Source organism: Stegastes partitus, unplaced genomic scaffold, assembly GCF_000690725.1.
Source record: "Stegastes partitus isolate 25-593 unplaced genomic scaffold, Stegastes_partitus-1.0.2 Scaffold368, whole genome shotgun sequence".
Lineage (NCBI taxonomy): Eukaryota > Metazoa > Chordata > Actinopteri > Pomacentridae > Stegastes > Stegastes partitus.
The window spans coordinates 460554-485827 of NW_007578099.1; the positions used below are offsets into that span (position 1 = coordinate 460554).

At 39.2% G+C, this 25274-nt stretch overlaps 2 protein-coding genes across 2 annotated transcripts; one reads left to right on the forward strand and one right to left on the reverse strand.

Annotated features, from left to right (window-relative positions):
• The first annotated feature begins 4902 nt into the window (after positions 1–4902).
• On the forward strand, positions 4903–12419 carry olfml3b (olfactomedin-like 3b). Its single transcript, XM_008284705.1, has 3 exons — positions 4903–5059; positions 6078–6363; positions 8875–12419. The coding sequence occupies exons 1-3, from the start codon at positions 4961–4963 to the stop codon at positions 9657–9659; spliced, it is 1170 nt and encodes a 389-aa protein (XP_008282927.1). The 5' UTR covers positions 4903–4960; the 3' UTR covers positions 9660–12419.
• An 821-nt stretch (positions 12420–13240) lies between these two features.
• cdk2 (cyclin dependent kinase 2) lies at positions 13241–19506 on the reverse strand. The gene is made up of 7 exons (XM_008284706.1): positions 19065–19506; positions 16486–16563; positions 16261–16381; positions 15992–16162; positions 14886–14987; positions 14573–14776; positions 13241–14197 (listed from the first exon to the last, which is right to left on the reverse strand). Exons 1-7 carry the CDS (start codon positions 19178–19180, stop codon positions 14093–14095), a joined length of 897 nt encoding a protein of 298 aa, XP_008282928.1. The 5' UTR covers positions 19181–19506; the 3' UTR covers positions 13241–14092.
• Between the last annotated feature and the right edge of the window lie 5768 nt (positions 19507–25274).

Here is a 25274-nt window from a genome sequence, read left to right on the forward strand (position 1 = left end):
GCTCCATCCTTCTCCAGTGCATATATATCACCTCAACCTACTGGTATTTGAGGGCAATGTTCCCACAGAATTTGGCTCTACAAGTTAACACCACAGACAGAATTACTGATATCAATACTCATATGTGACATCATGACTAAAGTGCTATCATGTAGATAGATACACGTCATGATTTATTGGGTTAACACATTCTCCTAAACACAGTTTCAGAGATTTACCAAACATTACAGATGTCTATTATAGTGATATCGGTATTGTTCTGTCACAGGACAGGCAATTTTTAAAGGTAATTCCCTAATTTAATGTTTCATGCATGAATTCTCTGAACTAACAAGCCACACCTCCTGACATCTCAACACAGAAACATTTGTATACCTGCACATAACCACCTACACACACTTGCACATACAGGTTTGCAACATAACCACCTTTAAACCCTGTAATTTAAAAATAAGCGTATTATCCTGGTTGTTGTCGTTACCTGAAATCCTTGTTTTGTTCTGCACCACTTTTTTTTTTTCTTTTTAATTAAACAGAAAAAAGCCCCCCATTCAAATAAGCTCATCCCTACACAAACAAACCTCAACCACTGATGGTGCCGAGTTAAGTCATAAATACGCCTCACACTACATCAGAGCGGCAGAATAACCATGTTGTAAATGCTGAGCAGCACAACAGACCTTCAGTTGTAGTAAAGCCAAACAGCAGCCACAGCATTAGTGGTAGAGCCCATCTCATCTACATACACAACCCTGCACGTAGCTTCAGAGCAGATTTGGTAGATTTACAAATGAGTTACAGCCCTGTACAATGGAGTACTGTTGCTAGGAGGAAATTACTTACAAATCAGGTTCACTGGCACGACACTGACATATTTTACTCGGTTGTATACTGGAATGGAAAGATCCACAGGTGAAGAGCAGACTAGAGCTCAGAGGAGGTGTAGACGTCCATATTACCTGCTTTGTTTTCAGATAATCCACACATATATACATCTTTCTGGGCTTTGTGTGGTTGCTGATTTGGTATTAGTAAAGTTAACTTAGTGAGTTTTATTATTTGCTGTTCGTCAATGGGTCCTCCACCACTTTTACACATGAATTTCAGTTTTCTGAAGCTCTTGACAGTAACCTTCCTTTGCTTAAAGTATTTTGGGGGGAATTTCTTTGCCTTTATTTCATTGTGGCAATGGAGAGAGACAGGAAATGTGGGGAAGAAAGTAGGGCAATGACATGCAGCAAATAGTTCCCATCTGAGATCTGAAGCAGAGACTTGCTGCTCAGTGCATTTGTACCCATGTGGTGTGCAGTCCAACTGTCAAGATGATCAATGTGAATTTTGGTTCAGAGACAACTATGTACCAATAAGTCTGCACTGTATATGAGCAGAGCAAAGTTTGAATTGCTTGGGCATTAACAAAGTAGGAAAAAAGTTTAAGAAATGACACTATTGGCTTACGTATTGGAAATATAGGATCCAGTGTTTTTGACTGACTCATACGAGCACTTCGAATCAAGATATTTAAGATAAAATGAACAAAACGAAAAGGGAGCGGGGTAAGGAATAACAGGCTTTATTCAAGGGAACCAGGGTGTGTGAGACACTGGAGGGCAGGTGAGGGAATCCGGGGCAGGTGCGTTGGTGCCGTGGTGGAGGGTGATCTCCCGAGCAGTCATCTGTGCGGTGGTCTCCCGTGCTTGTGCTCGTTTGGCGATCTTCCTGTGCTCGTGCTCATGTGGTGTTCTTCCCGTGCGGGGCTCGTGTGAAGGAATTCCAGGCTCGTTGCTCCGTGGAGGAGAACAATGGCTGACGCAGTGGGATGGAGAGGCTGGATGCTGGGGCCGGTGGAGGAGACGCTGGAGAGCAAGAAAACACGCTGTTACTCGTGAACGCGAAAAACAATCGCGAAACGCACATGTACCGAACCACAAAAAATCCAAAGTCAAGTTTTATGCTTTTTATGTTTTTTGTGTTCATGTGTTAAGTGTTTATGGTTTACTAGTTTGTGGCAAAGCGGTCCAACCAACAGCTCACTAGTAAGGCGACTTTGAAGTTTGGCCCATAAGGGCTTTGGCATGAAAATTTAGTGGCAAACTGGGCCAAACCACAGGAATTGCTGACCATCATCATATCGCGGGCGCAGGTAGGTGCATGTGTTGATTCAAGATGGCGGACAAGCCCCGTGAAAACTCAACTCGTAGGTATGGTAAGGTAAAATAAAAATGTAATTAACCACCACCAAGCATATGTTTGTACCCCATGGTCCTCAAAAGTATCTCTAGTTCCTTATGATGAGTCATGTAAACTCTTCAGTGCTGTTCAGCAAGACGAACCTTGAATCGTTTTTTTTTTTTTTTTTCTCAAAAAGTAGAAAATGTGGTATGGTCCGCTTACGCACTCAGCAAAAGTAAAGGTAATATGAAAACTTAAATAAGTCGTCACAAAGTGGTTGTTTCTATCTCTGGATGGTGTTGAAACATCTTTGGATGCATACAGTGACTCCTCCAACAACTATGTTTTTTTTTTTTTCGCAACACAAAATTTTAAACCCCTCTAAAAACTAGTAAATGTGGTTTGACCCACTTTGGCAGTAACCCCCTCAAATATAGTTTAAAAAAAACCCACAACAGTAGAATAAAGATAACAGTAATAATAAAGATTATGTGCACCTGTCACATGCACAGATATGGCACGATTGACAGGCACCCAAATTGTATGAGACACAATGTGATGAATTGTACATAAAAAGTAATAAAGAATAACAGTGCTACACAATGTTGTTACAAAACTAGTGTTACATTATATTATTGCATTTCAGCATCTGTTGCATTAATTTGTACATTTGAGTTTTACACTATGCACCACATCTCAGCTTTGTCAAAGTACAACACTAACCCAGCCCTTCAATCTGTAGTGAAAGATCAGATAAATCTGTTCGAAGCATGAATTCTGCCACGAGTCTAGAATATTTGAATATATTATCATTAAATACATTGAAACTATGAATGTAATCCTGCGATCCTGCCAGATTCTGGGCAAGCAGGAAACACCCAGGACAGGTCACCAGTCTGCCAGACAGCCACACTGCATATAACTAAATATAGATATACAAGAATATTCAAACTTCTCACTTGTATTGCCATAAATAATACTTGTTGGATAGATGTGGGCCTGAGCGGTAGAGAACAGATGTCATCTTTCACAGACTCTGCTTTGACTAATACAATAATGAAAGCCATCTTGCTGTCTGTGGAGATGGTGCCAGTGGACTGTGTGCAGACACATACAGCAGCGCTTCTGTTAATATGAACATGCAAATAAATTCCATTGTAGTTCATACTGAATTAGAACAATACTGTGTTGATTAGCAAAATCCATTTACCACCTCAGATGAGCTGGGGGAAGATGACTGCACTACTTTAACAGCAAACGCATGTGTTTTTTTAAATTTTTTTTCTTTTCCTTTCTCAGTCTCAGAATAAATAAAATCTTACTTTCACAACCTTTTCCATGTGTGTCTCTACTGGACATTATGTAACAGACATGAGAGGGCCGCAATTTAATGAATGGCACACAAAAAAATACCAGCAAGAAGATTTAGGTGTTATTTATAGCATGAATACAACAACATACACACTAATTACGTTGTGTTGGGCTGCGTTTTAAAGCTAACTGGAAAAACTGTAAAACTAACCTCTTGGAAAAGTTTGTTCAGCGTCATAATCTAGCTTTTGTAAAGCAAGGTGGGCATATAATTACAAGGCAGACAGTTTTAGCACTATTTCCTTCCTATTCCCAGTAATTCAGAGCTCTAACTGCTGTTTTTGTTCTGCTCTGGGCATCATTACTACTGTTGGAGCTACTACAGCTGGGAAACACAGCAGACAAACACACAATGTGACAAAATGTAATTTAGTTCAGTTTTATTTATATTGTGTCAAATATGTCACCACCTGTCTTTAAAGGTCAAGACTTTACAGTAGATTTTCCAGATGCAGTCTTTTTTAGCACAGATGTTGCTCTTTGTGTTTCCTTACACAGTTGATTCCTTTGATTTAAAAACACTAATTTTGGAAGATATCCACTTGATCTGTCTACTGAGGCCTCAAGTAACAATTGAAGAGTTCATTTGCAAGAACAGATAACTCCATCTTCACAAACCTTCAGAAAACCCACTTTTCCATCATCTACCTGAGACAATATCAATGAAACTTAAAAACTCTATTTTTGTCATGTCATTTCTACTGAGTCACATCCACTCAACTTCAGTTTGATTAATATTATCTCAAGCAAACAACAAAAAAAAAGTTTTCTGAAAATCTACAAAAATGGAGTTATCTGTTTTTGCAAATGAACTATTATTGTGAATTATTTATTAAAATACAGTTTTGCACAGAGGGCAAAGGGACAATAACTCTTCCCAGCAAGTACAGAGTACTGAGGAGGGACTAAATTGACAAATTACTCTTTCAATTTGATGTTGTTGGTTTTTTTTCTTCATTCTAATTCAAATCCACTGCCACTGATTTGTTCCCCTTTCTACAGGAGTACAGTGCCTCACTGACTCCTGACTCCAACTCACATTTCGTTTCCTGCCTCCTCCTACGTCACTTGTGGTGCAGTGCCACATTAATGACCTGTGTAAGAAAAGATGTGTCAAACCCTCTTAAAGCCAAACAGTAACTTTAGCACGGGAACATATGCTGCTGTAGCTTTTTTTTTTTTTTTTTTTTTTTTTTAAATGTCAACCAGGTAAGAGTTTATGTAGAAATAAGCGGCACTGTCTTGTCCATCTCAAAGCCTGTGTGCTTCCATCTCCACCAGATGTTTCAGGCTCCTCCCAGACAGCTTAGTAAAACATTCCAGCCCACCTCTGGGAATCTGCTGGCTCCTCTGCACACTCTCACTGAACTCCAGTCAAGATTTTACAGGAGTTAAAAAGGGACTGAGCTGACACAAAATGAGGGGACTCGTTGTCTTGGTTACTTTGGCTTGCTTTGCCACAGCTCAGCACCAAGCACTGATTGACTACTTGGAGCGGAGGCTGCTTGCTATTGAGGTAAGACTCACTTTACCTCCCTGCCGAGCCCTGCGCTCCAGAGTCCCTCTGAAAGGAAACTTCCAGGGACACGGCAAAGGCAATGGAATGCAGATGTGGGTAAATCTTGGGGGAAAATACTGGAAAATACAGCTCTTTAAAATGTATAGGGACTGTAAGCTTCTTGTCTGGGTTCTGAGGGAAAAATACAGCTCAGACGTTTATTCACGCATATATGATGTCAAGCAGAGTAGTTTTTAAGGAATTCTATCATTTTAAAAAGTTTTTTGTTTAGATGACTTGCATAACACTGGCATCACAAAATTATATTTTCTATTATGATATTTTGGTAGGAACTAATGTCAGAAAAATGTGATGAATACACTTATACTCTCACTTAATATCTCAGAGCACTGACTAAACAAACATTAATAGTTTACTCTGGAGATTTTCTCATTCAGTTCTATTTTAATATTGTGGCTTAATTTGTCTGAAATATATATATATATTTTAAGTGATCCTTTCTCAGATCTATAGTGCCTTAAACACTGCTTAATACACTAAGCTTTCAAAATATTCAACATCCACATTGTTCAGTCAGTATTTTTCTGTAAGCTCATGTCTGATCACCTGAGGAGAGGATATTTTTCCTTCTTCCACAGTGAGGTCAAAGGTCAGGATGTGCTACAGAGCAGCACCAGCAGAGTGAGTGATGGGATTCAGCGTTTTGCTAAAACCCACTTGAGCAGGGTGGATACTTGCCACGTGTGGGCTGAACCTGGTTGTTTGAAGGATGTGTTTCCTTCTTATTATGGCCTTCTGTTACAGTGTATTTACTGAGCATGAAAAGAACATAAAATTACGGCCTTGTCTGCTTTCGAGAAATCCATGTACGGTCACTGTAAAAACAAAAAAACAAAAAACAACCCACACATCCATATATTACTCACACTGAAATACGGGGCAGACGGAAACATGTCTGACCATTTCTTCTTGTTTCCAGTCTCAGATAAAATTAATCACCTTTTGAAACCAACAGGACAGGATCTCTCTGTGGCATGAACAGACCACCCGCTACGCCTCAGAGCTGCGGGAGCTAAAGCAACAAATGGTTTCCCAGCTGGAGAACCTGGACAAAGAAAAAGAGACGCTGAGAATAAATTTGGACGGCGTGGGGACGAGGGTGGACCGGGTTGAGCGGGAACTGGACTATCTGGAGACTCAGAACGGAGCTCAGCCATGTGTGGACGTGGACGACAAGCTGATAGAGCAGCAGGTGACTCTGGTGAAGGAGAAGCAGAAGGCCAAATACCTAAAACTATCAGGTGGGTCATGATGTTCCTTCATGTTTATTAGAATAAACACTGTAAGTTAAAGAAATGATGTGCATACTTAAGAAAAATTAAAACGTAACATATTACACTTATCATTAGTTAAACTTCTCAATCCTTAGCAAACTGCAATTTTTTGGTGTCACTAACGAAAATTGCCCACAAACAGCTCAGAAAGAACTCTAAGTAATGTCCCCAAACTGCTGGACGTTGTAGTTTTTAGCAAACATGTTTCAAACAAGAGGAAGCAGTGTATGTTGGAGACTGTTTTAATAGCAGATTTGGAGAATTTATGGCCACAGGACTGCACATGTGGGATTGATTTCAAGTAAACCAAAGAAAGATGTCACCAAGTGTAACATTGTGGTCCACTGAAGTAGACGTTTATTAACCACAGTGAAGAATGATTTATGCCAGACCTCACAGACAACACTTGTTAGTTGGATAAATTCATGTTGGTGGGTTTTCCATGAGATAAACGGACAAGAAGAAAATCTTCTGTGGGCATGCGAACAGTAGATCCTTTGAGTTGTTACAGTTGGAAAGCACGGGTGTATTAATAATGATGGGAAGTTTTCGTGCATGCTGCTTCCCTGTTACGGCTCTATGGAACAATTAATGGAGTTGTCATTAATTCCACCTGTGCTTTCCCTGCTGAGACGGGCTAAAATATCTGCAGTGAAAAAGGTCCATTAGCGCTAAAAACAATCTATAGCTGCAGCTGAGAAAACGATAGAACTGGACAAATAAGGAGTGGCAACAATTCAAAGGTAAAACCAGCAAAAAGTAATTTATTAAGGTGTTGGACCACCATGTGTCTCCAGAACAGCTTCAGTGCTTCTTAGTACTGATCCTTTAAGTCTCTGAACTCTACTGGATGGATGAACGCCATTCTTACAAAGGATGTTCCCTCAGTTAATGTTTTGATGGTAGTGGTGGAGAGTACTGTCTAGCATGTTGGTCCAAAACCTCCCATCAGTGTTAAACTGGGTTGAAATCTGGTAATGGTTACAGAATATGATTCACATCATTTTTATAGTCAGTGATGCCTTATACCCAATGGATGTGATCCGGAAGAGAACAGTCTCATCGGCGTAGAAATGTCCCAACACAGGATAAAGGTGATTGCTCAGAATAACTTTGTACTGATTTGTAGTGACTGCTCTCTCTAATGGGACAAGTCGTTCCAAACCTTCAAAATTCTCCCAGAACCAACAAATCCCCCCACTGTATTATCAAGGGTTCAGGTTTTTCTTTTCATTTATCACCTGTCTGTATGTGTAATGCTTAGAACAAGTGATGAGTTGTTGTATATAAAGTTGGGCGAACTAACCCTCCTATTAACCCTCCTCATAGGTGTCCCTCGTCTTGCTTCCACAACCCGTTCTGTAGAACATAATGGTCAGCTGCACAACACTATCATTTCACTGTTGGAAAAAAAGGACTGAATTTCTCTAAACCAATCACAGTTGTTGTATGTAGGGCAAAGAGAAGGATGCGGCTTCAGTGTTCACTCAAAATAGTGACGGGTGGAATTGTTGGTGAAACAGTTGCACTCAGGAAGATGAGCACTGTCATTAAAATGTATAATTCACAAAAAAAAAAAAAAACTTGCAAGGCTGCCTTAGTGTACGATCCAAATCCTCAACAGAACTTGAAATTTTCATTGTGGGGAAGGACAAAGCCAACTGAAATGAGCAGCCAACGGGAGGCTTATGTCCACTTCCTACATCCTTTGAGTCAGATTTTAGGTTCCCTGAAGAATGGTGGAGAAGTTCAATGTAAAGGCTCCAGCCATTTCCATCTTGGCTATGCCTGACTTCTTCCAACTTCTGGCTAATCCAAAAATAAGTAAAGAGATGCAATGTGAGTGAAGCTAAAGCAGGCAATGCAAATGTTTCTGGACCGTAGTCTGTCCTCTGACGGTAACCACCTGTCACTCAAAGCAGCCACACCCTTAATAAGGCATAATTTAAAGGCTTATTACAATTTTTAAAATAAAAATTCATCCCTGTACGGTTGTCCCAGGCTGTAAAAATGATTAATTGTGTTGTAAACTTGTGCATTGTAACATGGGGGTCTGTACTGACTCATTTTTGATACCAGCCTCATGTGGCCATTCATGGAACTGCAGTTTTTGGCACAACCGTAAAGTTTCCGCTTGGTTGTCGTTCAATAGTGGACATTTGGTCAAAAGGTAATCAGGATTCAAACTGTGGGAAATACAGAAACAAATTCTGTGCCAGTCCATCTAATGGACAATAAGATTATGCACTGAAGAGGTGACAGCTTAGTGCCAGAGTAACTGATTATCTACAAAGCCATCAGGATTTATCCTCTGGGGACCATGAATGTGTGTCCCAAATCTAATGAGAATTTTAGATTATTCCGTGAGGACCATAGATAAAAATAGTTCAGATATTTGTAATATTTAAATATAAACATTGTTAAAATGTTGGAGAGGTGTCCCCCGTCATGTAAAGCCTGTCCCACTCTCACTTTCAGATTGCAGCGACATGATCTCCAGCATAAAAGCCATGAAGATCCTGAAGCGAGTTGGAGGGCAAAAGGGAATGTGGACCAAAGACACCAGCAGGGCCTCTGGGAAGGTCTACATTTTTAATGGCACAGATGAAGACACCATCCACGAGTTTGCGACTGTGCACGACTTTACCCGCTCACCGGGCATGTCTCTGTCCAACAACCTGAAGCTGCCATCTGCCTGGACGGGAACGGGACATGTGGTCTACAAAAATAACGTGTATTACATCAATCAGGGGGAAGAGATAACGGTGGTTAAATATGACATGAGGAACAACTCTGTGATGGACAGTGCGGTGTTTCCATTGCAGGACCATGTCCCGGTGTACGGCCTCACCCCAGAGACAGTGTTGGACCTGGCTGTGGACGAGGAGGGTCTGTGGGCAATATACGCCACACGAGAAAACGAGAGGCACATCTCTCTGGCTAAAATGGACACCAACTCTCTGGACATTGAGCAGATGTGGGACACAAACTGCCCGCGAGAGAATGCAGAGGCTGCTTTTGTCATCTGTGGCACTCTGTATGTAGCGTACAACACCAAGCAGCCAGGTCGCTCACGAGTGCAGTGCTTGTTTGATGTTAATGGCATGGTGACCAACGAAGAAGCACCGCTGGTTTACTTTCCAAAACGCTATGGATCTCACTCCAGTTTGAAGTACAATCCACAGGAGCAGCTGCTCTACGCCTGGGATGACGGCTATCAGATCCTGTACAAGCTTATCATGAAAAAGAAACTAGATATTTGATCTAAATAATATCAATCCAAATATTTCCTTGCTTCTGACCATTTTTAATGCATGCTGTCGAATTCCAGATGTTTGAATGTGTCACTTGTTAAATCAGTCATCCAGGTTAGAACCACACCTCATCCAAGACACTTCTCCAGTTCTAACTGACTGATGGAGAGTCCCAGATATATATTGCCTTCAAATCACACTGCAAATGGCCCATTAACAGCGTATGACTCGGATGCCTCGAGGTTTGAATGGTTGTGAAACTGCCAGGCTTGGGAACTACCTAAGATGTTAATGATGGTAAAACTTTCTGGGAAGATATCTTAAGACTGTATTATAAATATCTGACAGGTGGCGCAAACCCCCTCGTTTGTTTAAAGATTGGTGTTCCAGTTTAACATAAATGGCTTCCTTTACCCCTCTTTCAGAGCAAGCAACACTCTCAGACAAAATCTGATTCTCCCTGAACATAAGACACCCACACACACACACAACGGGAAATGTTGCATATGCAGTACAATGTAGTGAGGAGTGCACAGACCAATAAACAACTGTGCATGGCTCAAGACAGGAGAGCCAAGACTCAGCAGTCCACGTCCATCTGAAGTATAATGGACAATCCTTTGAGAACAGCAACGTTCACACTCTGGACTCCAAAGACAGATGGTTTTAGAGAGAAGTGAAGGAAGCCAGCTGAAGTGGAACAGCCATCTCCAAACAGAGGAGGGGATCTACAACATCACTTATCAGCTACTTGTAGCGCAGCCTTGAGATCCATCCCCGCAAGGTTTCACCATCATTATCAACCCTAAACTAACAGTTTCACAATCACTGACACTTCGAGGCATGTCGATCTTGGGCTGTTAATGGGTTGTGTGATTTCAGGCTGACAGTGTAAATCTGGGACTTCCCATCAGTCACATAGAACTAAAGAGGCTTCTTGGTTGAAGGTGAAACTTCTTCAAGAACCAAAAAGAGCAAGACAGTTACCTTCTGCTGAAGCTCACACACTCTTCTAAGTCTGCTTTTTTTTTTTTTCTTTTCAAAGATCCATCATTGTATCCTGTCCTAACTGTTTTAGTGAAGTCACAAAGATGACATGACATTTCAGAAGAACCAATAGCTATTGTGCTGCACAAATCAAGCAGGTTTCATGAGTCTGCCATTACACTTGACACACATTGGAAGCAATGAATCCTTAGAAGTACAATGAAAATACACAAAAATATCAGAACCACTGCAGCATTTTTATTGTTTTAAAAGAGGGTTTGTCACAATTGGCAACATTTTTTATAGCTTAGCATAGTATTTAATAGTCACTTTATACTATGAAGATATATATATATATATATGTCTGTTACAGCAGCTTTTTTTTTTTACAACAAACTTGTGATTTCTTATTAAAGGGGCAACGATTAACCAAATAATTGATTAATTGTTCATTTTTAAATTACCTGCCAACTATTTTTGATGAATTACAAATTGGTTTGACTTAGGTTTTTTTTTGTTTGTTTGTTTTTTCTTTTAAGGAAAACACTAAATTCTCTGATTCCAAGATCTTAAAAGTGAGTACTTTCTGGTTTCTATCTTCCTCTGTGACAGTAAACTGAATATCTTCGGGTTGTGGACAAAACAAGACATCTGATGAGGTCACTTTGGGCTTTAAGGAAACACTAATTGTCATTTTTCACAATTTTCAGACGTTCAATAAACCGAACAACTCACTGAATAACTGAGAAAACAATTGACAGATTAATTGACAGTGAAAAAAACGTTGGTAGCCGCCCTATTTGTAATAAATGAGCTAATCATAAAAAAAAATACTGGTGTGTTCTGTTAGGTCAACTACAAATATTTAGAAGTGCTCGATTGTAAATAGGTGTCACATGAAGGTTATTTCTAATTAGACTATGTTTTCTGTGACTGGAACACATTTACTGTACTTATACTACCTGTGATCTCATGTGCTACTGTTTGTAATGTACGTCTCTACAGTTGATTCAAGCACTTATGCCATATTCTGTTTTTTTTTTTTTGCACAAATGTTATACAAATATGCAACACCTACACATGTAAATGAATATAAAACACATGGACCACAAGATCTGTTCATTTTATGCTTCACGTATCATTTTGCTGTCTGAATAAACTGCTACAACATACATCTCTATAGCCTTGCTGGGTGCTTGACATAGTGCGTACTTGTTTGTTGTTCAAAATGAACCACATTCATGGAACCGTATTCCCCACTGCTCATGTGTCCTTTATTTGTGTAGCGTCTATGTTAATGCAGCGTATAAAGTAGATGCTTGCTCAGTAGACTGGATATAAAATTAACATTTTCTTAGGTTATGACTCAGATTTAATTTATCTTTTTTTCTAGCGTGCAGATTGATGAAATACAAAACCAGTGCCACATAAACCACATTATTGTCAGTGTAGCAGGGATGTTTAGAGTTGCAGTAAATCTAACCAGGATATTAGGAAACGTGTGAGAACCTGCCAGCTGGCTGGCACTATTATGTTTCTCTCTTCATGCATTACATGTACTTTTCCCACAAGTTAAGCACATATGTATTTTATGGCATTTTATCTAACTGAAATCAAAAAATTAACAGCACCACTATTTCAATTATGCCTCTCATATGATGTTTATTAATTTATATTGGAATATAAGATATCAATTTCTTAATGTTTGCTTTAATTGTGCTCATTTTCCCACTCTCATGTATTTCCTCTATTGTTCATTATGAGAATAAAAGGCCAACTACACGTGTTGAACGAGCAGTCTGTCTTTTTCTATGTTCAGTATGTAAATATCAACACACATTACAGCTGCTACGTTGGATTTTATGATTTTAGACTGTGGTACGCCCAGTGGGAGAATGAAATGAGTGTGACAGACAGAAATGCACACGCCATTCTGATTTTCTGTTAACTCCTCGATGGTGATCTTGTCTGTATTTACTAGCGTGACATCTTTGGCGTGACCAATAACAACGTCTTTAGTTGAAAGTCTGTTGGTTGAACTGGATGTATGTGCAGCACGAAGTCAGTGAACCCTGGCTAGTTGTTGCTCGGACGGATTTGTCGGCAGTTACTACACTAAAAGCAGTGACCTTGAGAACACTAATATTTATCTTGAGTCGCCCAATTTTAAAACATAATTGCCCAAGCTTTGAAAGCTACATTTGTTTGCATGAAATAAATAAATTACACATATTTAACTGTTACTTCATTTGATGCCACAGGAAGATAAATGGCTCCTTTTCACACGACTGAAAGACAAAATTACAGCACATTTTGAAAACTTGGCAGGTTGATAAAACCATTAATCACAAGTTACCCAATGTGTCTGCCAGCTGTGTAAGTGGAACTGTGTGTTTGACTAGAAATGATTAATGAAGTGTGACAATACTTTGATTTAACAACGCCAGACAGCCTTTGATTCTGATATTTGAGTCTCAAAAGTCTCCTTGAATAATTGGCATAATTGCTACACTTGCCTCCAGACTTTTAGACTCTGGTGATGCCGAAAACAAAAACTGGACCACGTACGTTAACATTAGAATGCATCAGTAAAACTAGTAACATTTTTTTTTTTAAACAAGTTTATTTTCTTAAACTGTGAATAAACTGAATCTATAAAAACAGCTCAATAAGTCTGGATAAAATCTAGAGTAAGAAAGATGCAACAGCACATTCAATTCTGTAAAATCTGAATTACAACAAGGACTTTTGTACATCAGAACTTCAGTTTGGTCTGTAAACCTGAAAGTCAAATAAACATTTGGAAGCAAACAAAAGGTGCAGTTATAAAATCACGTGGAGACACATTGGGCCAAAACGTTTAGAGGATCAAAACAGAAGAACGCTGTTATAATCTCTTTTTCTTTTAGCACCAACTGTTTTACATCAGCTGACGATCAGAGCTGTCACTCTATCAACTTACTGCTCAGGTCTTACGAAGCATGGCGTCTGTTATTTGCACTAACCCACAAACTGGTTCAGTTATATTTAATTCTAAGCAAAGGCCTACTTGAATGTGGAAATCTTAAAGCCAGCGTACCATTTAAATTTGGAAATTTAATGGCACATAACTATAATAAACATATCCCACTGGCATTAAGTAAAACCCATCTCAAATCACAAACAACATTTACATCCAACATGGCAGTGGCACATAAATATCCAAAATATTATTGATGATTATTATTGAAAATTACAGTTAAACACTCAGAACTGTTGCAACAACGTGGCTGAAAAACCAGCAAAACTCTCGGGACGTGAGCTCCTCGAGGGCTTGTTGTAGGTGCTGAAGAACCTAACGTATCCTGTAGTGATCCGTTTTCTGTCCATTCCAGTCATGGACGTGCTTGCATGGTGAGACGGTCTTTATTGCTTAGATATTGTCGGCGTTAAAACAGCCTGATCCTGTGCGCAACTCAGAGTCTCAGATGAGGGAGTGGCATGGTGACGTCACGGAAGAATCGATGTACGAGGGCGTTTTTGGCAGACAACCTTTTGTTTGGATCATAATTCAGCATCTCCTGCAAGACAAAAAGACAAAGACAGTCAGACTTTGTGTACTTCAGTGGAAAAGACAGTTCACTTTCGATCTCATTGGCAGGAAATCTGCAATTTCCACATCTTCATCAAAACAAACGCTGCCAGAAAATCATGAAATCTGTTTTCCAGATTGTTTTCTTTCCAGTGGGCACAGAAGTTAGTGTGAAAAAAAAGGGAGTGTCAATTCTTGCAATAAAATCTATCAAAAGCTTCTTGGATGCTAAACTTAACACCTCTTCTATGTGCCAATGTTTTTGGCCAAACTTCACTCATATCTGCTCACTAGTTACACACAAACAGACTCATCCTCCGTGACAGGATTTATTTATGAATTAATAAATCACAAATGTTCTCACTCCGAGCAGTTCTCTTCCATCCTCATCAAGAAGAGGCACCACTTTGGCTAAATCCTGCCGAGCCCACTTGGGGAAGGATGGCTTGTAGTCAGGCATCGATGTGACTCCGGGCCAGACGGTCTCATCAGGTGTGCCCAGGGTGCGAAAGATTCGGAATAACTGGTCTATCTCTGAGTCACCGGGGAATAAAGCCCTCCTGGTAATCTGTGGCCAGAACAGTACAGAGAGGTTGGTTAGATGTTGCTACATTGTGCATCGTATATATGCTTCCTTTGCTTTGTTTCTTGTGGAAGATAAAAACCGCGTGTATTACCATTTCAGCAAAGATGCAGCCCAGACTCCAGACGTCGACAGCTGTGGAGTAGTATTTGCAGCCCAGGAGAATTTCTGGTGCTCTGTACCAAAGCGTTACCACCTGATAAAATATCACAGGAGCAACTTTGTCAAAATACAGATTTTCCAAAGAAATAAATCAAGCAGAATACAGGGTTTAAAGCAGGGAAAACATCTGATCTTGAAATATGTTAGGGAGGTAGTAAAACAATGGAATGTAATCCTTAACCTAATTTCTAGGCTGCAAGTCAGATTGATGATCGATGTGGTGCATATTCTGATCCATTTCAGAAAAATAACACTAAATCTAGCTGTTTCTAAATGTGAATCCTCACAAGATTGAAAAGATTAAAACTGCTACTCGTTCTTTCCTCAGTCAGAGGGTTAGGGTTCAACCTTCTTCTTTTGTCGATAAAAACAACCAAATCTCACCTAAAAATTGTGATATTTCATCAAAGTCGCTGCATTTTACAGGTTTTACTTATGAATGAGCAAAAAATAAACTAGTTGTTCTATGCAGGTTCTGTAAAAACAAAAACAAAAAAACAAACGAACAGATGAGCCATTAGCGACTCAGATGTGCCTAATAGTCACATGACAAAAATGTAGAGACTTTTTGGCTGAACTGCCGGCTATGTTTACATCGAGCTGGAGCAGAGGTACGGAAACAAATTAAAACTTTAAATTTTTTTTTTTTTACTGTTTTCACTTTACTGATTTATGCCATAATAACCATGTCATACTGTAGAAAAGACATTGTTGAGCTCTCTCTGCTCCTAGCCTTCTAGTGACAAATGAGTCCACGGTGAGTAGAAATGTGACGGGAGCAAAAAAACGCCTAAAAACTACTAAGAGGGTTATTTCATAATAGCAAAAGCAAATACTCCTCTGAAACAGCTTTAGCATGCACTGAGCTAAGAGATAAAAGATTTTTTTTTTCCCAATACCATTAACTTGCATCACTGAGACTACACCAGAGGACACAATTCACTCAGAGGAAGCAAGATCAGAGCTCGCTGAAATCATATAACTCTCTCGTTTACTTTCGGGATGAACATGGATGAGCAGGGCAGGTGCACGTCTTACCTCATGTGTATATGTGCGGACAGGTACTCCAAAGGCTCTTGCCAGGCCAAAGTCAGCCAGTTTTATTTCACCCTGAGCGTTAATGAGGAGGTTCTGGGGCTTCAGGTCTCGATGAAGAACTCTGTGAGAGTGGCAGAAGGCCAGGCCTTGCAGCAACTGGAAAAGGTAACTCTACAAACACAAAGAACTCAGGTGAGTCAACTCAAGCATCCTGTTTACATACTTTCAACTTCTGAAAGATATCAAGACAAATCTGAAGTGATAAGTACCTTAACCAGAGGCAGCGGGATACCAGTGACTGAGGAGGAGTCCATGAACTTTTTTAGATCCTGATGAAGGAACTCAAAAACGATGTAGAGTTTGCTATCGGTGTGGATGACGTCTCGCAATCTGAAACCAGGTAACAGGTCAGTTAGTTCAAAAACTGACATGCAGAAGTAACAGGAGCACTTTGTGAGCAGGATTAAGATGTTGTTGTAACATCAGGCACTTACTTGACAATATTTGGATGACTGAGTTCTTTGAGGAGTGAAATCTCTCGAATGGCTGTGCTTGGTACACCTTCAGTTTCCCTGAATGGAACACACAGCAAAATAAAAAATCATTCACTTATCCCAGACTAAATAAATGTCATTTGAACTATTTAGTAAAAAAAAAAAAAAAAAAAAAAAAAAACTGAAAAAAAAAAAAGGTCGCAACAGATAGTTGACCCTGTAACAAATACATAGAATCTTTTTTATCTTAATTATCTTTTAATTATNATCATATTTAGACAAAGAAAAGTTGTCCAGCTTGGTTGAAGAAACAAAACCAGTCTCTCTTACACTTACGTCCTAAAAATATCTCACTGCGACATTACTGCCATGACGGCAAACAAAACAGCCAAGATACTGGTAAAGCACACCAGTGATTTTGCTTCTTGCGGTCTGCATCAAAGGTCAGAAAACACTGGACAGAGTGACTCACTGATGCCACCTGCTGAAGCCCAGGTAATGTCTGTTCACTGGCACAACTGACTATTACAAATATATAAACCTTTCTTAAGCATGCCTCCATAAAGTATTCAATATTTTTGTAGAATGCACTTAACCAACAATCAGAGCTGCATTTAGATATGCACATGAAGTGACTCTCTGTCTTTGTGTCTTATTGTAAAGTGGAAGCATTTCAACCAAAAAGTGATTTTTGATAGTTTCATTCCAACAATTCATAGAGATGAGACAAAAAGTAAACTTGGGAAAAATGTCAGAAACATAGTGTGTGTAACAGATTTCCAACATTCCTTGGATTCATCTTGGGTTTAGGACATCTACCACTTTTTGTAGGTTTTTTTTCCTGTTGTATGTATAGCGTTTTTAAGGCAGATAAAAAAGAGGCTGTAAATGTTTTATATAACACTACATGTCAAATATGAGTATTTTTAATAGATGGATTTACTGATGCATTACTTTGAAAGGTCATCTATTACTTCAACAGCAAAATGGTTTAGCTCCACAATACATTACTAATTTGTTAACTCTGTTTTCTGGCGCTAGGTCACTGAGATACTCATCACATTCAGTCATCTCAGCACGCCTGAGGAAAATCCAAAGGCGACCTGTTTTTTCGGTGACCACACCCAGGCCCTTATGCAGCCTCCTGTTCTACATTCAATTCTGCTTCATTGTTGACAATTAAAGAAAATAAAAAAAAAAGCTAGTCTCGCCTTTTTTTCTCGCCTTTGCTTTTAGTTTTCCTGAGCCTGGTCAACTCATGCCCACTCTCAGATCTTTATATGATCATGCAGTTCTGTTGTGATTGGACGCCTGATTTTATGGTTATTCTTTTAAAACTTTATTGATCCCTTACTGGGAAAATGTTCACGTTACAGCAGCTAGATACAAATAAGGCATATAAGAAACAGGACAAGATGTAATAAAAGTACAATAAAGCTAAACATAAAGATATAATACAGGTCTCATAAAGAGACACATTTTTCTTTCACTCTCGCCAATATGCTTTACCTTGGCTATCATGTTTATATCATTGTCTTCACATGTCTATCCTCAAATTCTCTGTGATTCTTGTCACTTTCTCCATGCATTTACATACACTACTGCATGTTATTAACTTTGCATTTTCTCTCCTTTGTAGAGTATGTTTTGTCCTCTCGCTCCCTGAATATGTCTGCAGGTATTTCTGGCTCTGGAGCTACACAGGTGCACCAACCTGTCCCGTGTTTTTTATATTCTCATGTTTGACATCTAGTTGTCTCTGCTACTCTTTACCCTCGCCATAAACAGATATCTGCCTTCCCTGGGTCTGGTTCTACTAGAGACAGTTCTTCTCTTCACTATCAACAATATGCTGCTCAAAGGGAGTCAGTGGATTTGTTGTATGTACATTTGCACCAAAAAAAAAAAAAAGTTTAGTTATTTTTTAAGGGTTTTAGCTTTAGTTTTTCACGTAATTTGATGAATATACAATATGGTTGGGGTGTATTTAAGATATATATATTATTAGACAAATTTCCATTAAGTATAATATTGTAGGGTTTAAACATTAACATTTGTGAATTTTTCCAAGTGAGGGATAAAAAAAACCCCTTATTATACGTTGGACAGGTTATCTTGTAATATATAGAGAATATTTATATAGAATATAAAAATGAGATCCTTAATATTTTAATTGGTCAGGTTAATTTGTATTGTACATAATATATGGCAGGTTCCTAATCGAAATATTTAAATAAATCACGATCGTTTGTATTAAATAGAAAATTGTAGGGTCTTTAGCCTTATATTTAAATTACTCTGAAAGCACCTTAAATTGGTTGTTTGTGTTAAATAAATCACTGTGACTTTACTTGACTGATAAGAAACATGTGATACTGTTATATTATTGTCTTTGTTTTTTCCCCCCAGCGTCTGTAAGGAGTTACCGGGTGATAAATACGAGTCTCTCCGTTACGGAGCCTCTTACTGTGTGTCTCAGTTTGATGAAACCTGCAGCTCAGTGAAAGTTGCTGTTAGCATCGTTAGCCTTAGCTCGGCCTCCCTCCCTGACGGAAACCAGCGGTGTGATGTGAACTTACGCGTCCAGACGAATTTTTTTCAGAGCAACAGTTTCTCCGGTCACTTTGTTCTTGGCTTTATAAACCACTCCGTACGTCCCCTCTCCTATCTTCTCCACCTTCTGAAACGCCTCCATGTTGTTCGGGACAGATGCGCTGGGTGTTGAGCCGGCTAGCGGGGCTCCTCTCTTTGTGTCGGAGCTAACAACTGCTCGGTGGCTACAGAGACGTTGACGAGCAGCGCGGGGACCGGCATACAACTGACGGCTCCTCCGGGTAACTTCATGCGGGCCGAGCAGCCACAGCTGGAGGACGGAGCTCCGGTGGACTTTATCAGGTCAGAGCTGAGCGGCAGCAAACTGGAGACATTTACTGATCCCGGCAACAGTATCTGTAAATATGTGGATTAGCGCGGCGGCTGGTCCTCGGTGGACAACACTGAACCAACACAACAGCGTTTCCCGCGTTATGTTGGTGGCGCTCGTTTTGGTCTTCAGGACACACCGATTAGTGAAGGTGGGTGGTGCTTGAGAGTTTCCGTAACTTCTCCTCCAGCAGCGTTGTCTTTGGAAACGATTATGTACGACTCTGGCGATGTCGAGTCAATATCATGTGTTCTAAAGCAGCTTTCAGTTCAGTTTGAGCTATTTGGTTTTGTGCAAATGGGGATATGTTGATAGGTGGCGTCGTTTTATGTCGGGATAAGAAAGAGACTGTTAACAAACGAACCCATCAGGTCACGTGGTTAAGCGACGATGACGTTTTTTGTAATCGACGTCGGAGAGGATTTATAGTTGTTTCATCTTTTTAATATTAGTATTTAATAATTAATGCAAAACAAATAAAAATGCATTATCAAATCAAGTAAAAACGCTGTTATTTATAATGCATATTTAATATGACATACTACCGCATTTTGCTGTCTTAGTATTTGTACAGTTTATTGTAATAATAAAGTTGATGCTAATCTAAAATGCAGTTACATGACTAATTTTAATATTAAGATTAAAATCCCATATTATATATAATACCATTTTTCCTGACTAACTTAGAAGTTAAGGCTAAGAACCTGCAACATCATACATTCAAATAAATTACCTGATGGATTTAAAAATAAAAACTAAGACCGAATAAAATTATTCATCTAAAATCTAGTAAATCCAAAGATTCACTATGTGCACGCTGCACATACCGTGTGACAGTGGAGAGGAATGACCTTTATTTACAGGAAGAGACCTCCAGCAGAACCAGGCTCAGGTAGGGAGAAGGAAAGGGTAGCAGAGACAATCAGACAACAAATAACAGAACTTCAAGACTAGACAGGTTGGTGGAGTAGTTCCCTCAGATGAGACCTGTGCAGCTCCAGAGTCAGGAATACCTGCAGTAGTGCATATACATGTATGGAGAAGACGACAAGAATCAGAGAAAATTCAAATACGAACATATGTGACGACGACCATATGAACAAGATAATCAAGGTAAAGCATGTAAGTGGTTTTTGGCTGGAGACAGGCACATTTCATGAAAAGACTTTAAAGACCTCCTTATAAAGTTAATATAGCTAAAAAAAAAAAAAACCCAACAACAACAGCAACAACAAAACTTATTAATATGTCCACATGGTGTTTTTATGCTGGAAGACACATCAGATTTAGAACAAGCAGTCAACACCATGGCTGACAACTTCCACTTTGAAACTGCCGTATATAAATAACCATCACAAAAACACAGATTCAGATTTTCAAACAAACCTAAGAAAATAATCCTATCAGCTTGCAGGAGGAAGCTTTACATACCCCTACTCTTCTACAGAATAGTTCCAACATGTGTAGCTGAATTATTATTACAACTTGCCATTGTGTAGCATGCAGTAGTTTTACAGTGTCTTAGAGGGCCTTACCCTCAACATTAAGGGAGAATCAAGCAACGTTAAGAAATATTAAGAATTAATCAACGTTTTACATACCATGACAGTAATGGGATCATTTATCTTCAGGCGTCATTTAGTCACATTGTCAGCAGACACTTTAAAATCTATAAACTTGTTTTCCTGAACCAGCTTAATCAAACCTCTAAAATGCACAAAGAATGGCAGTTTTATTATATATTTACAATTTCTGCATAAAAAATGATGTCGTGTGGTAAGCTGGTAAATGTCACATTCATGCAGTAAATGGGCTGCTCATGTTTTCTCTGTGTGCTGTAGAGAGTAAAGGTGAATAAGTAGCTCTCTCTAGTGGCAAAAAGTGTAACTTCACTGTCTCTTACTGTATAGGCCAATCGTCTCTGCTATTCTCTCCTCTGTGGAAGCCCAACTCCTATCTGTTCCCTAATAGCTCTATGTAAAATATTTTAATTGACATGTTTCAAATCCAACGTTCTGACAAGAAAAAACACATGTATTATAATTACATTAATGTTTTCCCACAACAACACAGTGTACCAATTAACACTGTTATTACATACCTACAGCTGTGTTTGACAAATTAAAACAAAAACTGTGAGAACGTCTGTCATGACTTTCGTATCACATGTTTCCTCTGGTCATGTGTGGCCCCCCTACATGGCTTTGTGTCCCTTCAGAGGGAAGACTGGATCAAACACTCACTGGGCCTCTTTGGAGCGAAACTGAGCCGCTGCATCTAAATCAAAAGCCCGTTATGGTTTGTGCAACTTGGAACAAAAGCCCCCAGCGGATATCAAACCAGACACATTGTGGGACATGTGTGACCCATGTCTTTTTTTTTTTTCCCCACCCAGCTGTGACAAAGTTAATAGTGAAGACACAAACAGGCCATTTGAACAAATTCTATTATGTTATTTGGTGACATTACATAAATTTCTCCACAATCCTTAACCAAAGCACACAGATGAATCATCCTGAATAAGTCCTGGTAGAATGCATGCTGGCCCAATGGGATAATTAAAGACAACGCAGCCATCATTAGTGTTATTGATAAGACCATTGGTTTTTCTGCTCCACCCAGTATTAATAAGCTGTTTTCCACTGCAGGAACTTGTGGGCTGTTTTAGGGCGGCCCGAGCCTTTGCATGTGGTCCGACCACAAGCAAAGGACGAACTGCACCTGTAGAAACTCTTTGAAGGTCGTTTTCAAGGGAGATAAAAGTACTAACTCCAGGGTACATACTTCTGAACAGCCTCAAAAAGCTGACGTGCAGGTTTAAACACTGATTGGCTAAAATCAAAGTGCGATTTATCTATCCCTCTTGATGTCCTTGTCCTTGAGTCTCCTCCTCTACCATCACCATCTTCAACCCATAATTAACAATAAAGGGCAACATAACTATCTTTATTTTTCCCTACATGCTGATAGAACGGTATTGATGTCCAGTACTATTTTGGTCATTATTCTGGTGCACTCTGAGTTAACGTCATGGTAGAAACTGTCGAATACTACACCGCAATGGAAACAGAAAAACTAAAAGGGCCGATTACAGTGCAGTTCCTGTAAACGTTTGCACCACCTCACGCCCTGCTCTGAGTTCCTGCAGTGGGAAAACCGCCCATTGTCTTCTTTGAAAAATGTCTGCATTGATCTGAAATATGAGCCAGGATTGTCTGTAAGTCGTTTGGTGTCCTGTGCTGCATGAAGAAACAGCTTCTGTTGGTGGAGACCAGACATAGAAAGCATTCATACCAATACTGCACATGATCAAAGCCCAGAGGCTCCACCCGTCTCCACCCAGCAGATTTATGCGAGGTGACATCTCTGAGCGCCACAAAGAAGTTAGTTCTGATTTTATACTGTACATATAAAGGCAAAGGTACTGTCTAAAGTTTTTCCCATCGCTATATGTCAATGTGTGATGGTTTCTTTATCAAAAGAAAGAATTTGAATGTCTCCATCCAACCAATATCTAGAGGGGGCTCCTGTCCCAAAAGTGTTGGATTCATAAACTGAACAATAATCCATGTGGACATAGTTAATTAGGAAGCAGGTTTCCTGTCAGGAGATCTGCCAAATCCTAAATAATTACACTGACGTTGATGTGATATGATTTAGGTACGTAAAACCTCAGTTGTTCACCCTACAGCTATAAATCCGCCCTGGCACAGACTTGCTTTACACAGAAGATGAGACTATTGGAGGGTTCTTCTGAACTACATCTAGACTCCAACACAGAGTTTTTTCCTGCTGATAGTCATGTAGGAAGGAAATTTTTTTTTGTGTTGTTGTAGAAGCGAACATGCTGCAAGCTGTTATCCCTGGCCTTTAGGTGTCTGCAAATCTTTTGAGTGTTTGTGATAAACAAGAAACTAAATGAAGAACAAACATAACAAATTAGCATCAGTTTCTTTAATCCTTGTGAACACACTGAATGACTGCTGCTGGCGTCATGAGCTGATTTGCTCGTCCGGTCTGATCTTTTTACAGTCCAGATGGCCTCACTGATTTGGCCCTTGTTTAGTTCTAAATTACAATCCTCATTTTCTACTCCTGCTTGAAAAGAGAAAGCTTGTGTGTGACTGCAGCTTTGAGAACAGAGTCTGTGTTTGTATGTGCTTTTACAGTTTGCGAGGAATGTCAGCTTAAACGCCCCTTTTATTTCTTTGCCTTTTATTGCTTTTCACAATCAGCTCAGGCAGTTCTTGTAATTCATAAACTTTCTAATGGGAGATATGTTAATTTTGACCTGACTAAGCTGCAGTCTAATAAATCCAGGAATATTCCTGGAAAGTGAGCAGATTTCTAATGACTTGTCATTACAACTCTTTCAACTCTGTTAAATCCAGAAATTGCCTGAAACCTGGGAACAACTTTATTAAGATAATAAAAAAAAAAAAAAACAGTGGATGCCGATGTGGAAAGAAGCTAAGGGTTGACTATTTGTGGTATGTTAAGTCAGGTGCTCTGGTGGGAGGATTTATTTCTTCCTGAACTCTGTTGTGAGCACATGAGAGGTCACATGTGGTGCAGCCTCGACAGTCTCACAGGCAGGAGACAACATGACGGGAAATCCAGCAAATACTGTGATCAGAGAGCTCAAAGTGACTCTGTCTATAGGGTGAAGCTCATTCATATACGTTCTTTTTCCTCAATTAAACATAATCATTTAATTAACCAAAGTCAAAAAAGAAAAAAGTTTTAAAAAAAACCCCAACAAAACAAATTAAAACCAAAACAGAGAAATAAAAGGAACCCATATACGCTTTACTCTTTAATCCTTTAGTTTTTTCCCATCAAAAAAAAAAAAAAAACACTGCATGTTTTGAAGGATTCAATTTAATAATCCACATTTTTAAAATAACTGAATATATTACATCATTGTTAATATGGTTGCTTAGTAGCTTTCTCATTATTTTGTTAATTATTATGCAATAAAGCATTACAAACATGTGTTTAGCATTTTTGACAAAAAATATGCGTATGACAGGTAGATCTCTAAATTACAATGTTGCTTCACTTTTCCACCCTTATTTTTAGACCTGAGATGTCAAATAGCACAAAGTATCGATGTTAGCGTGTCTCAGGATTTGCTGATTTATTTCTGATGTGTTATTTAAAGGTACTTGATTCTTTAGATTCATATTTGCTGAGAAAACACAGAAAAAATGATCAATAGGAACCCACAAATTGTCAAAACCAATACAAAACAGTTATACTAATTCATGGGACACACAGTCTGAGAGAAAGATTCATTTCCAGAATCATCTTATTCCACCAAATGCATTCATCGTCTCTCCTGACTCAAGCTCTGGATGACGAAGGAGGATCTTTGTCTCAAAAACTGAGCACGGGTGTGTCTGCGTTGCTGCGAGCACAGATTCTCTGAGCTGCAGCAGCCTGAGGTGAACAGCAGGATACAGAGAAATGAGAGAGGAAATAAAAGGATGCTATTGATTAGCCATCCACACACTCATCTTGTGACGTCCACGCACACATAACTGTGAGGTCATATGCCAAGCATGGGCACGGCTTGAGCTTTGCACTCAGTTCTCAGCGGTCTCCATCACGTACAGCATTTTCATTAACTATGCAAAAAGTATTTAATACCGTCTAATAATGCACTTTTTATAGATGCCTGTTACTTTGTGTTCATTTGAATTATTAACATGCACTTTACCCATATTTTTCTGTAAGTCACTTTGCAATTTCCTGAGCTCTTCATTGGAGACATTGCATTTATGATTAAAGAATCAGAGAAAGGTGATTGAGTTCACATGAAGCAAGCTTTGGTGAGAGCATAAAATGTAATACAAATGATAAC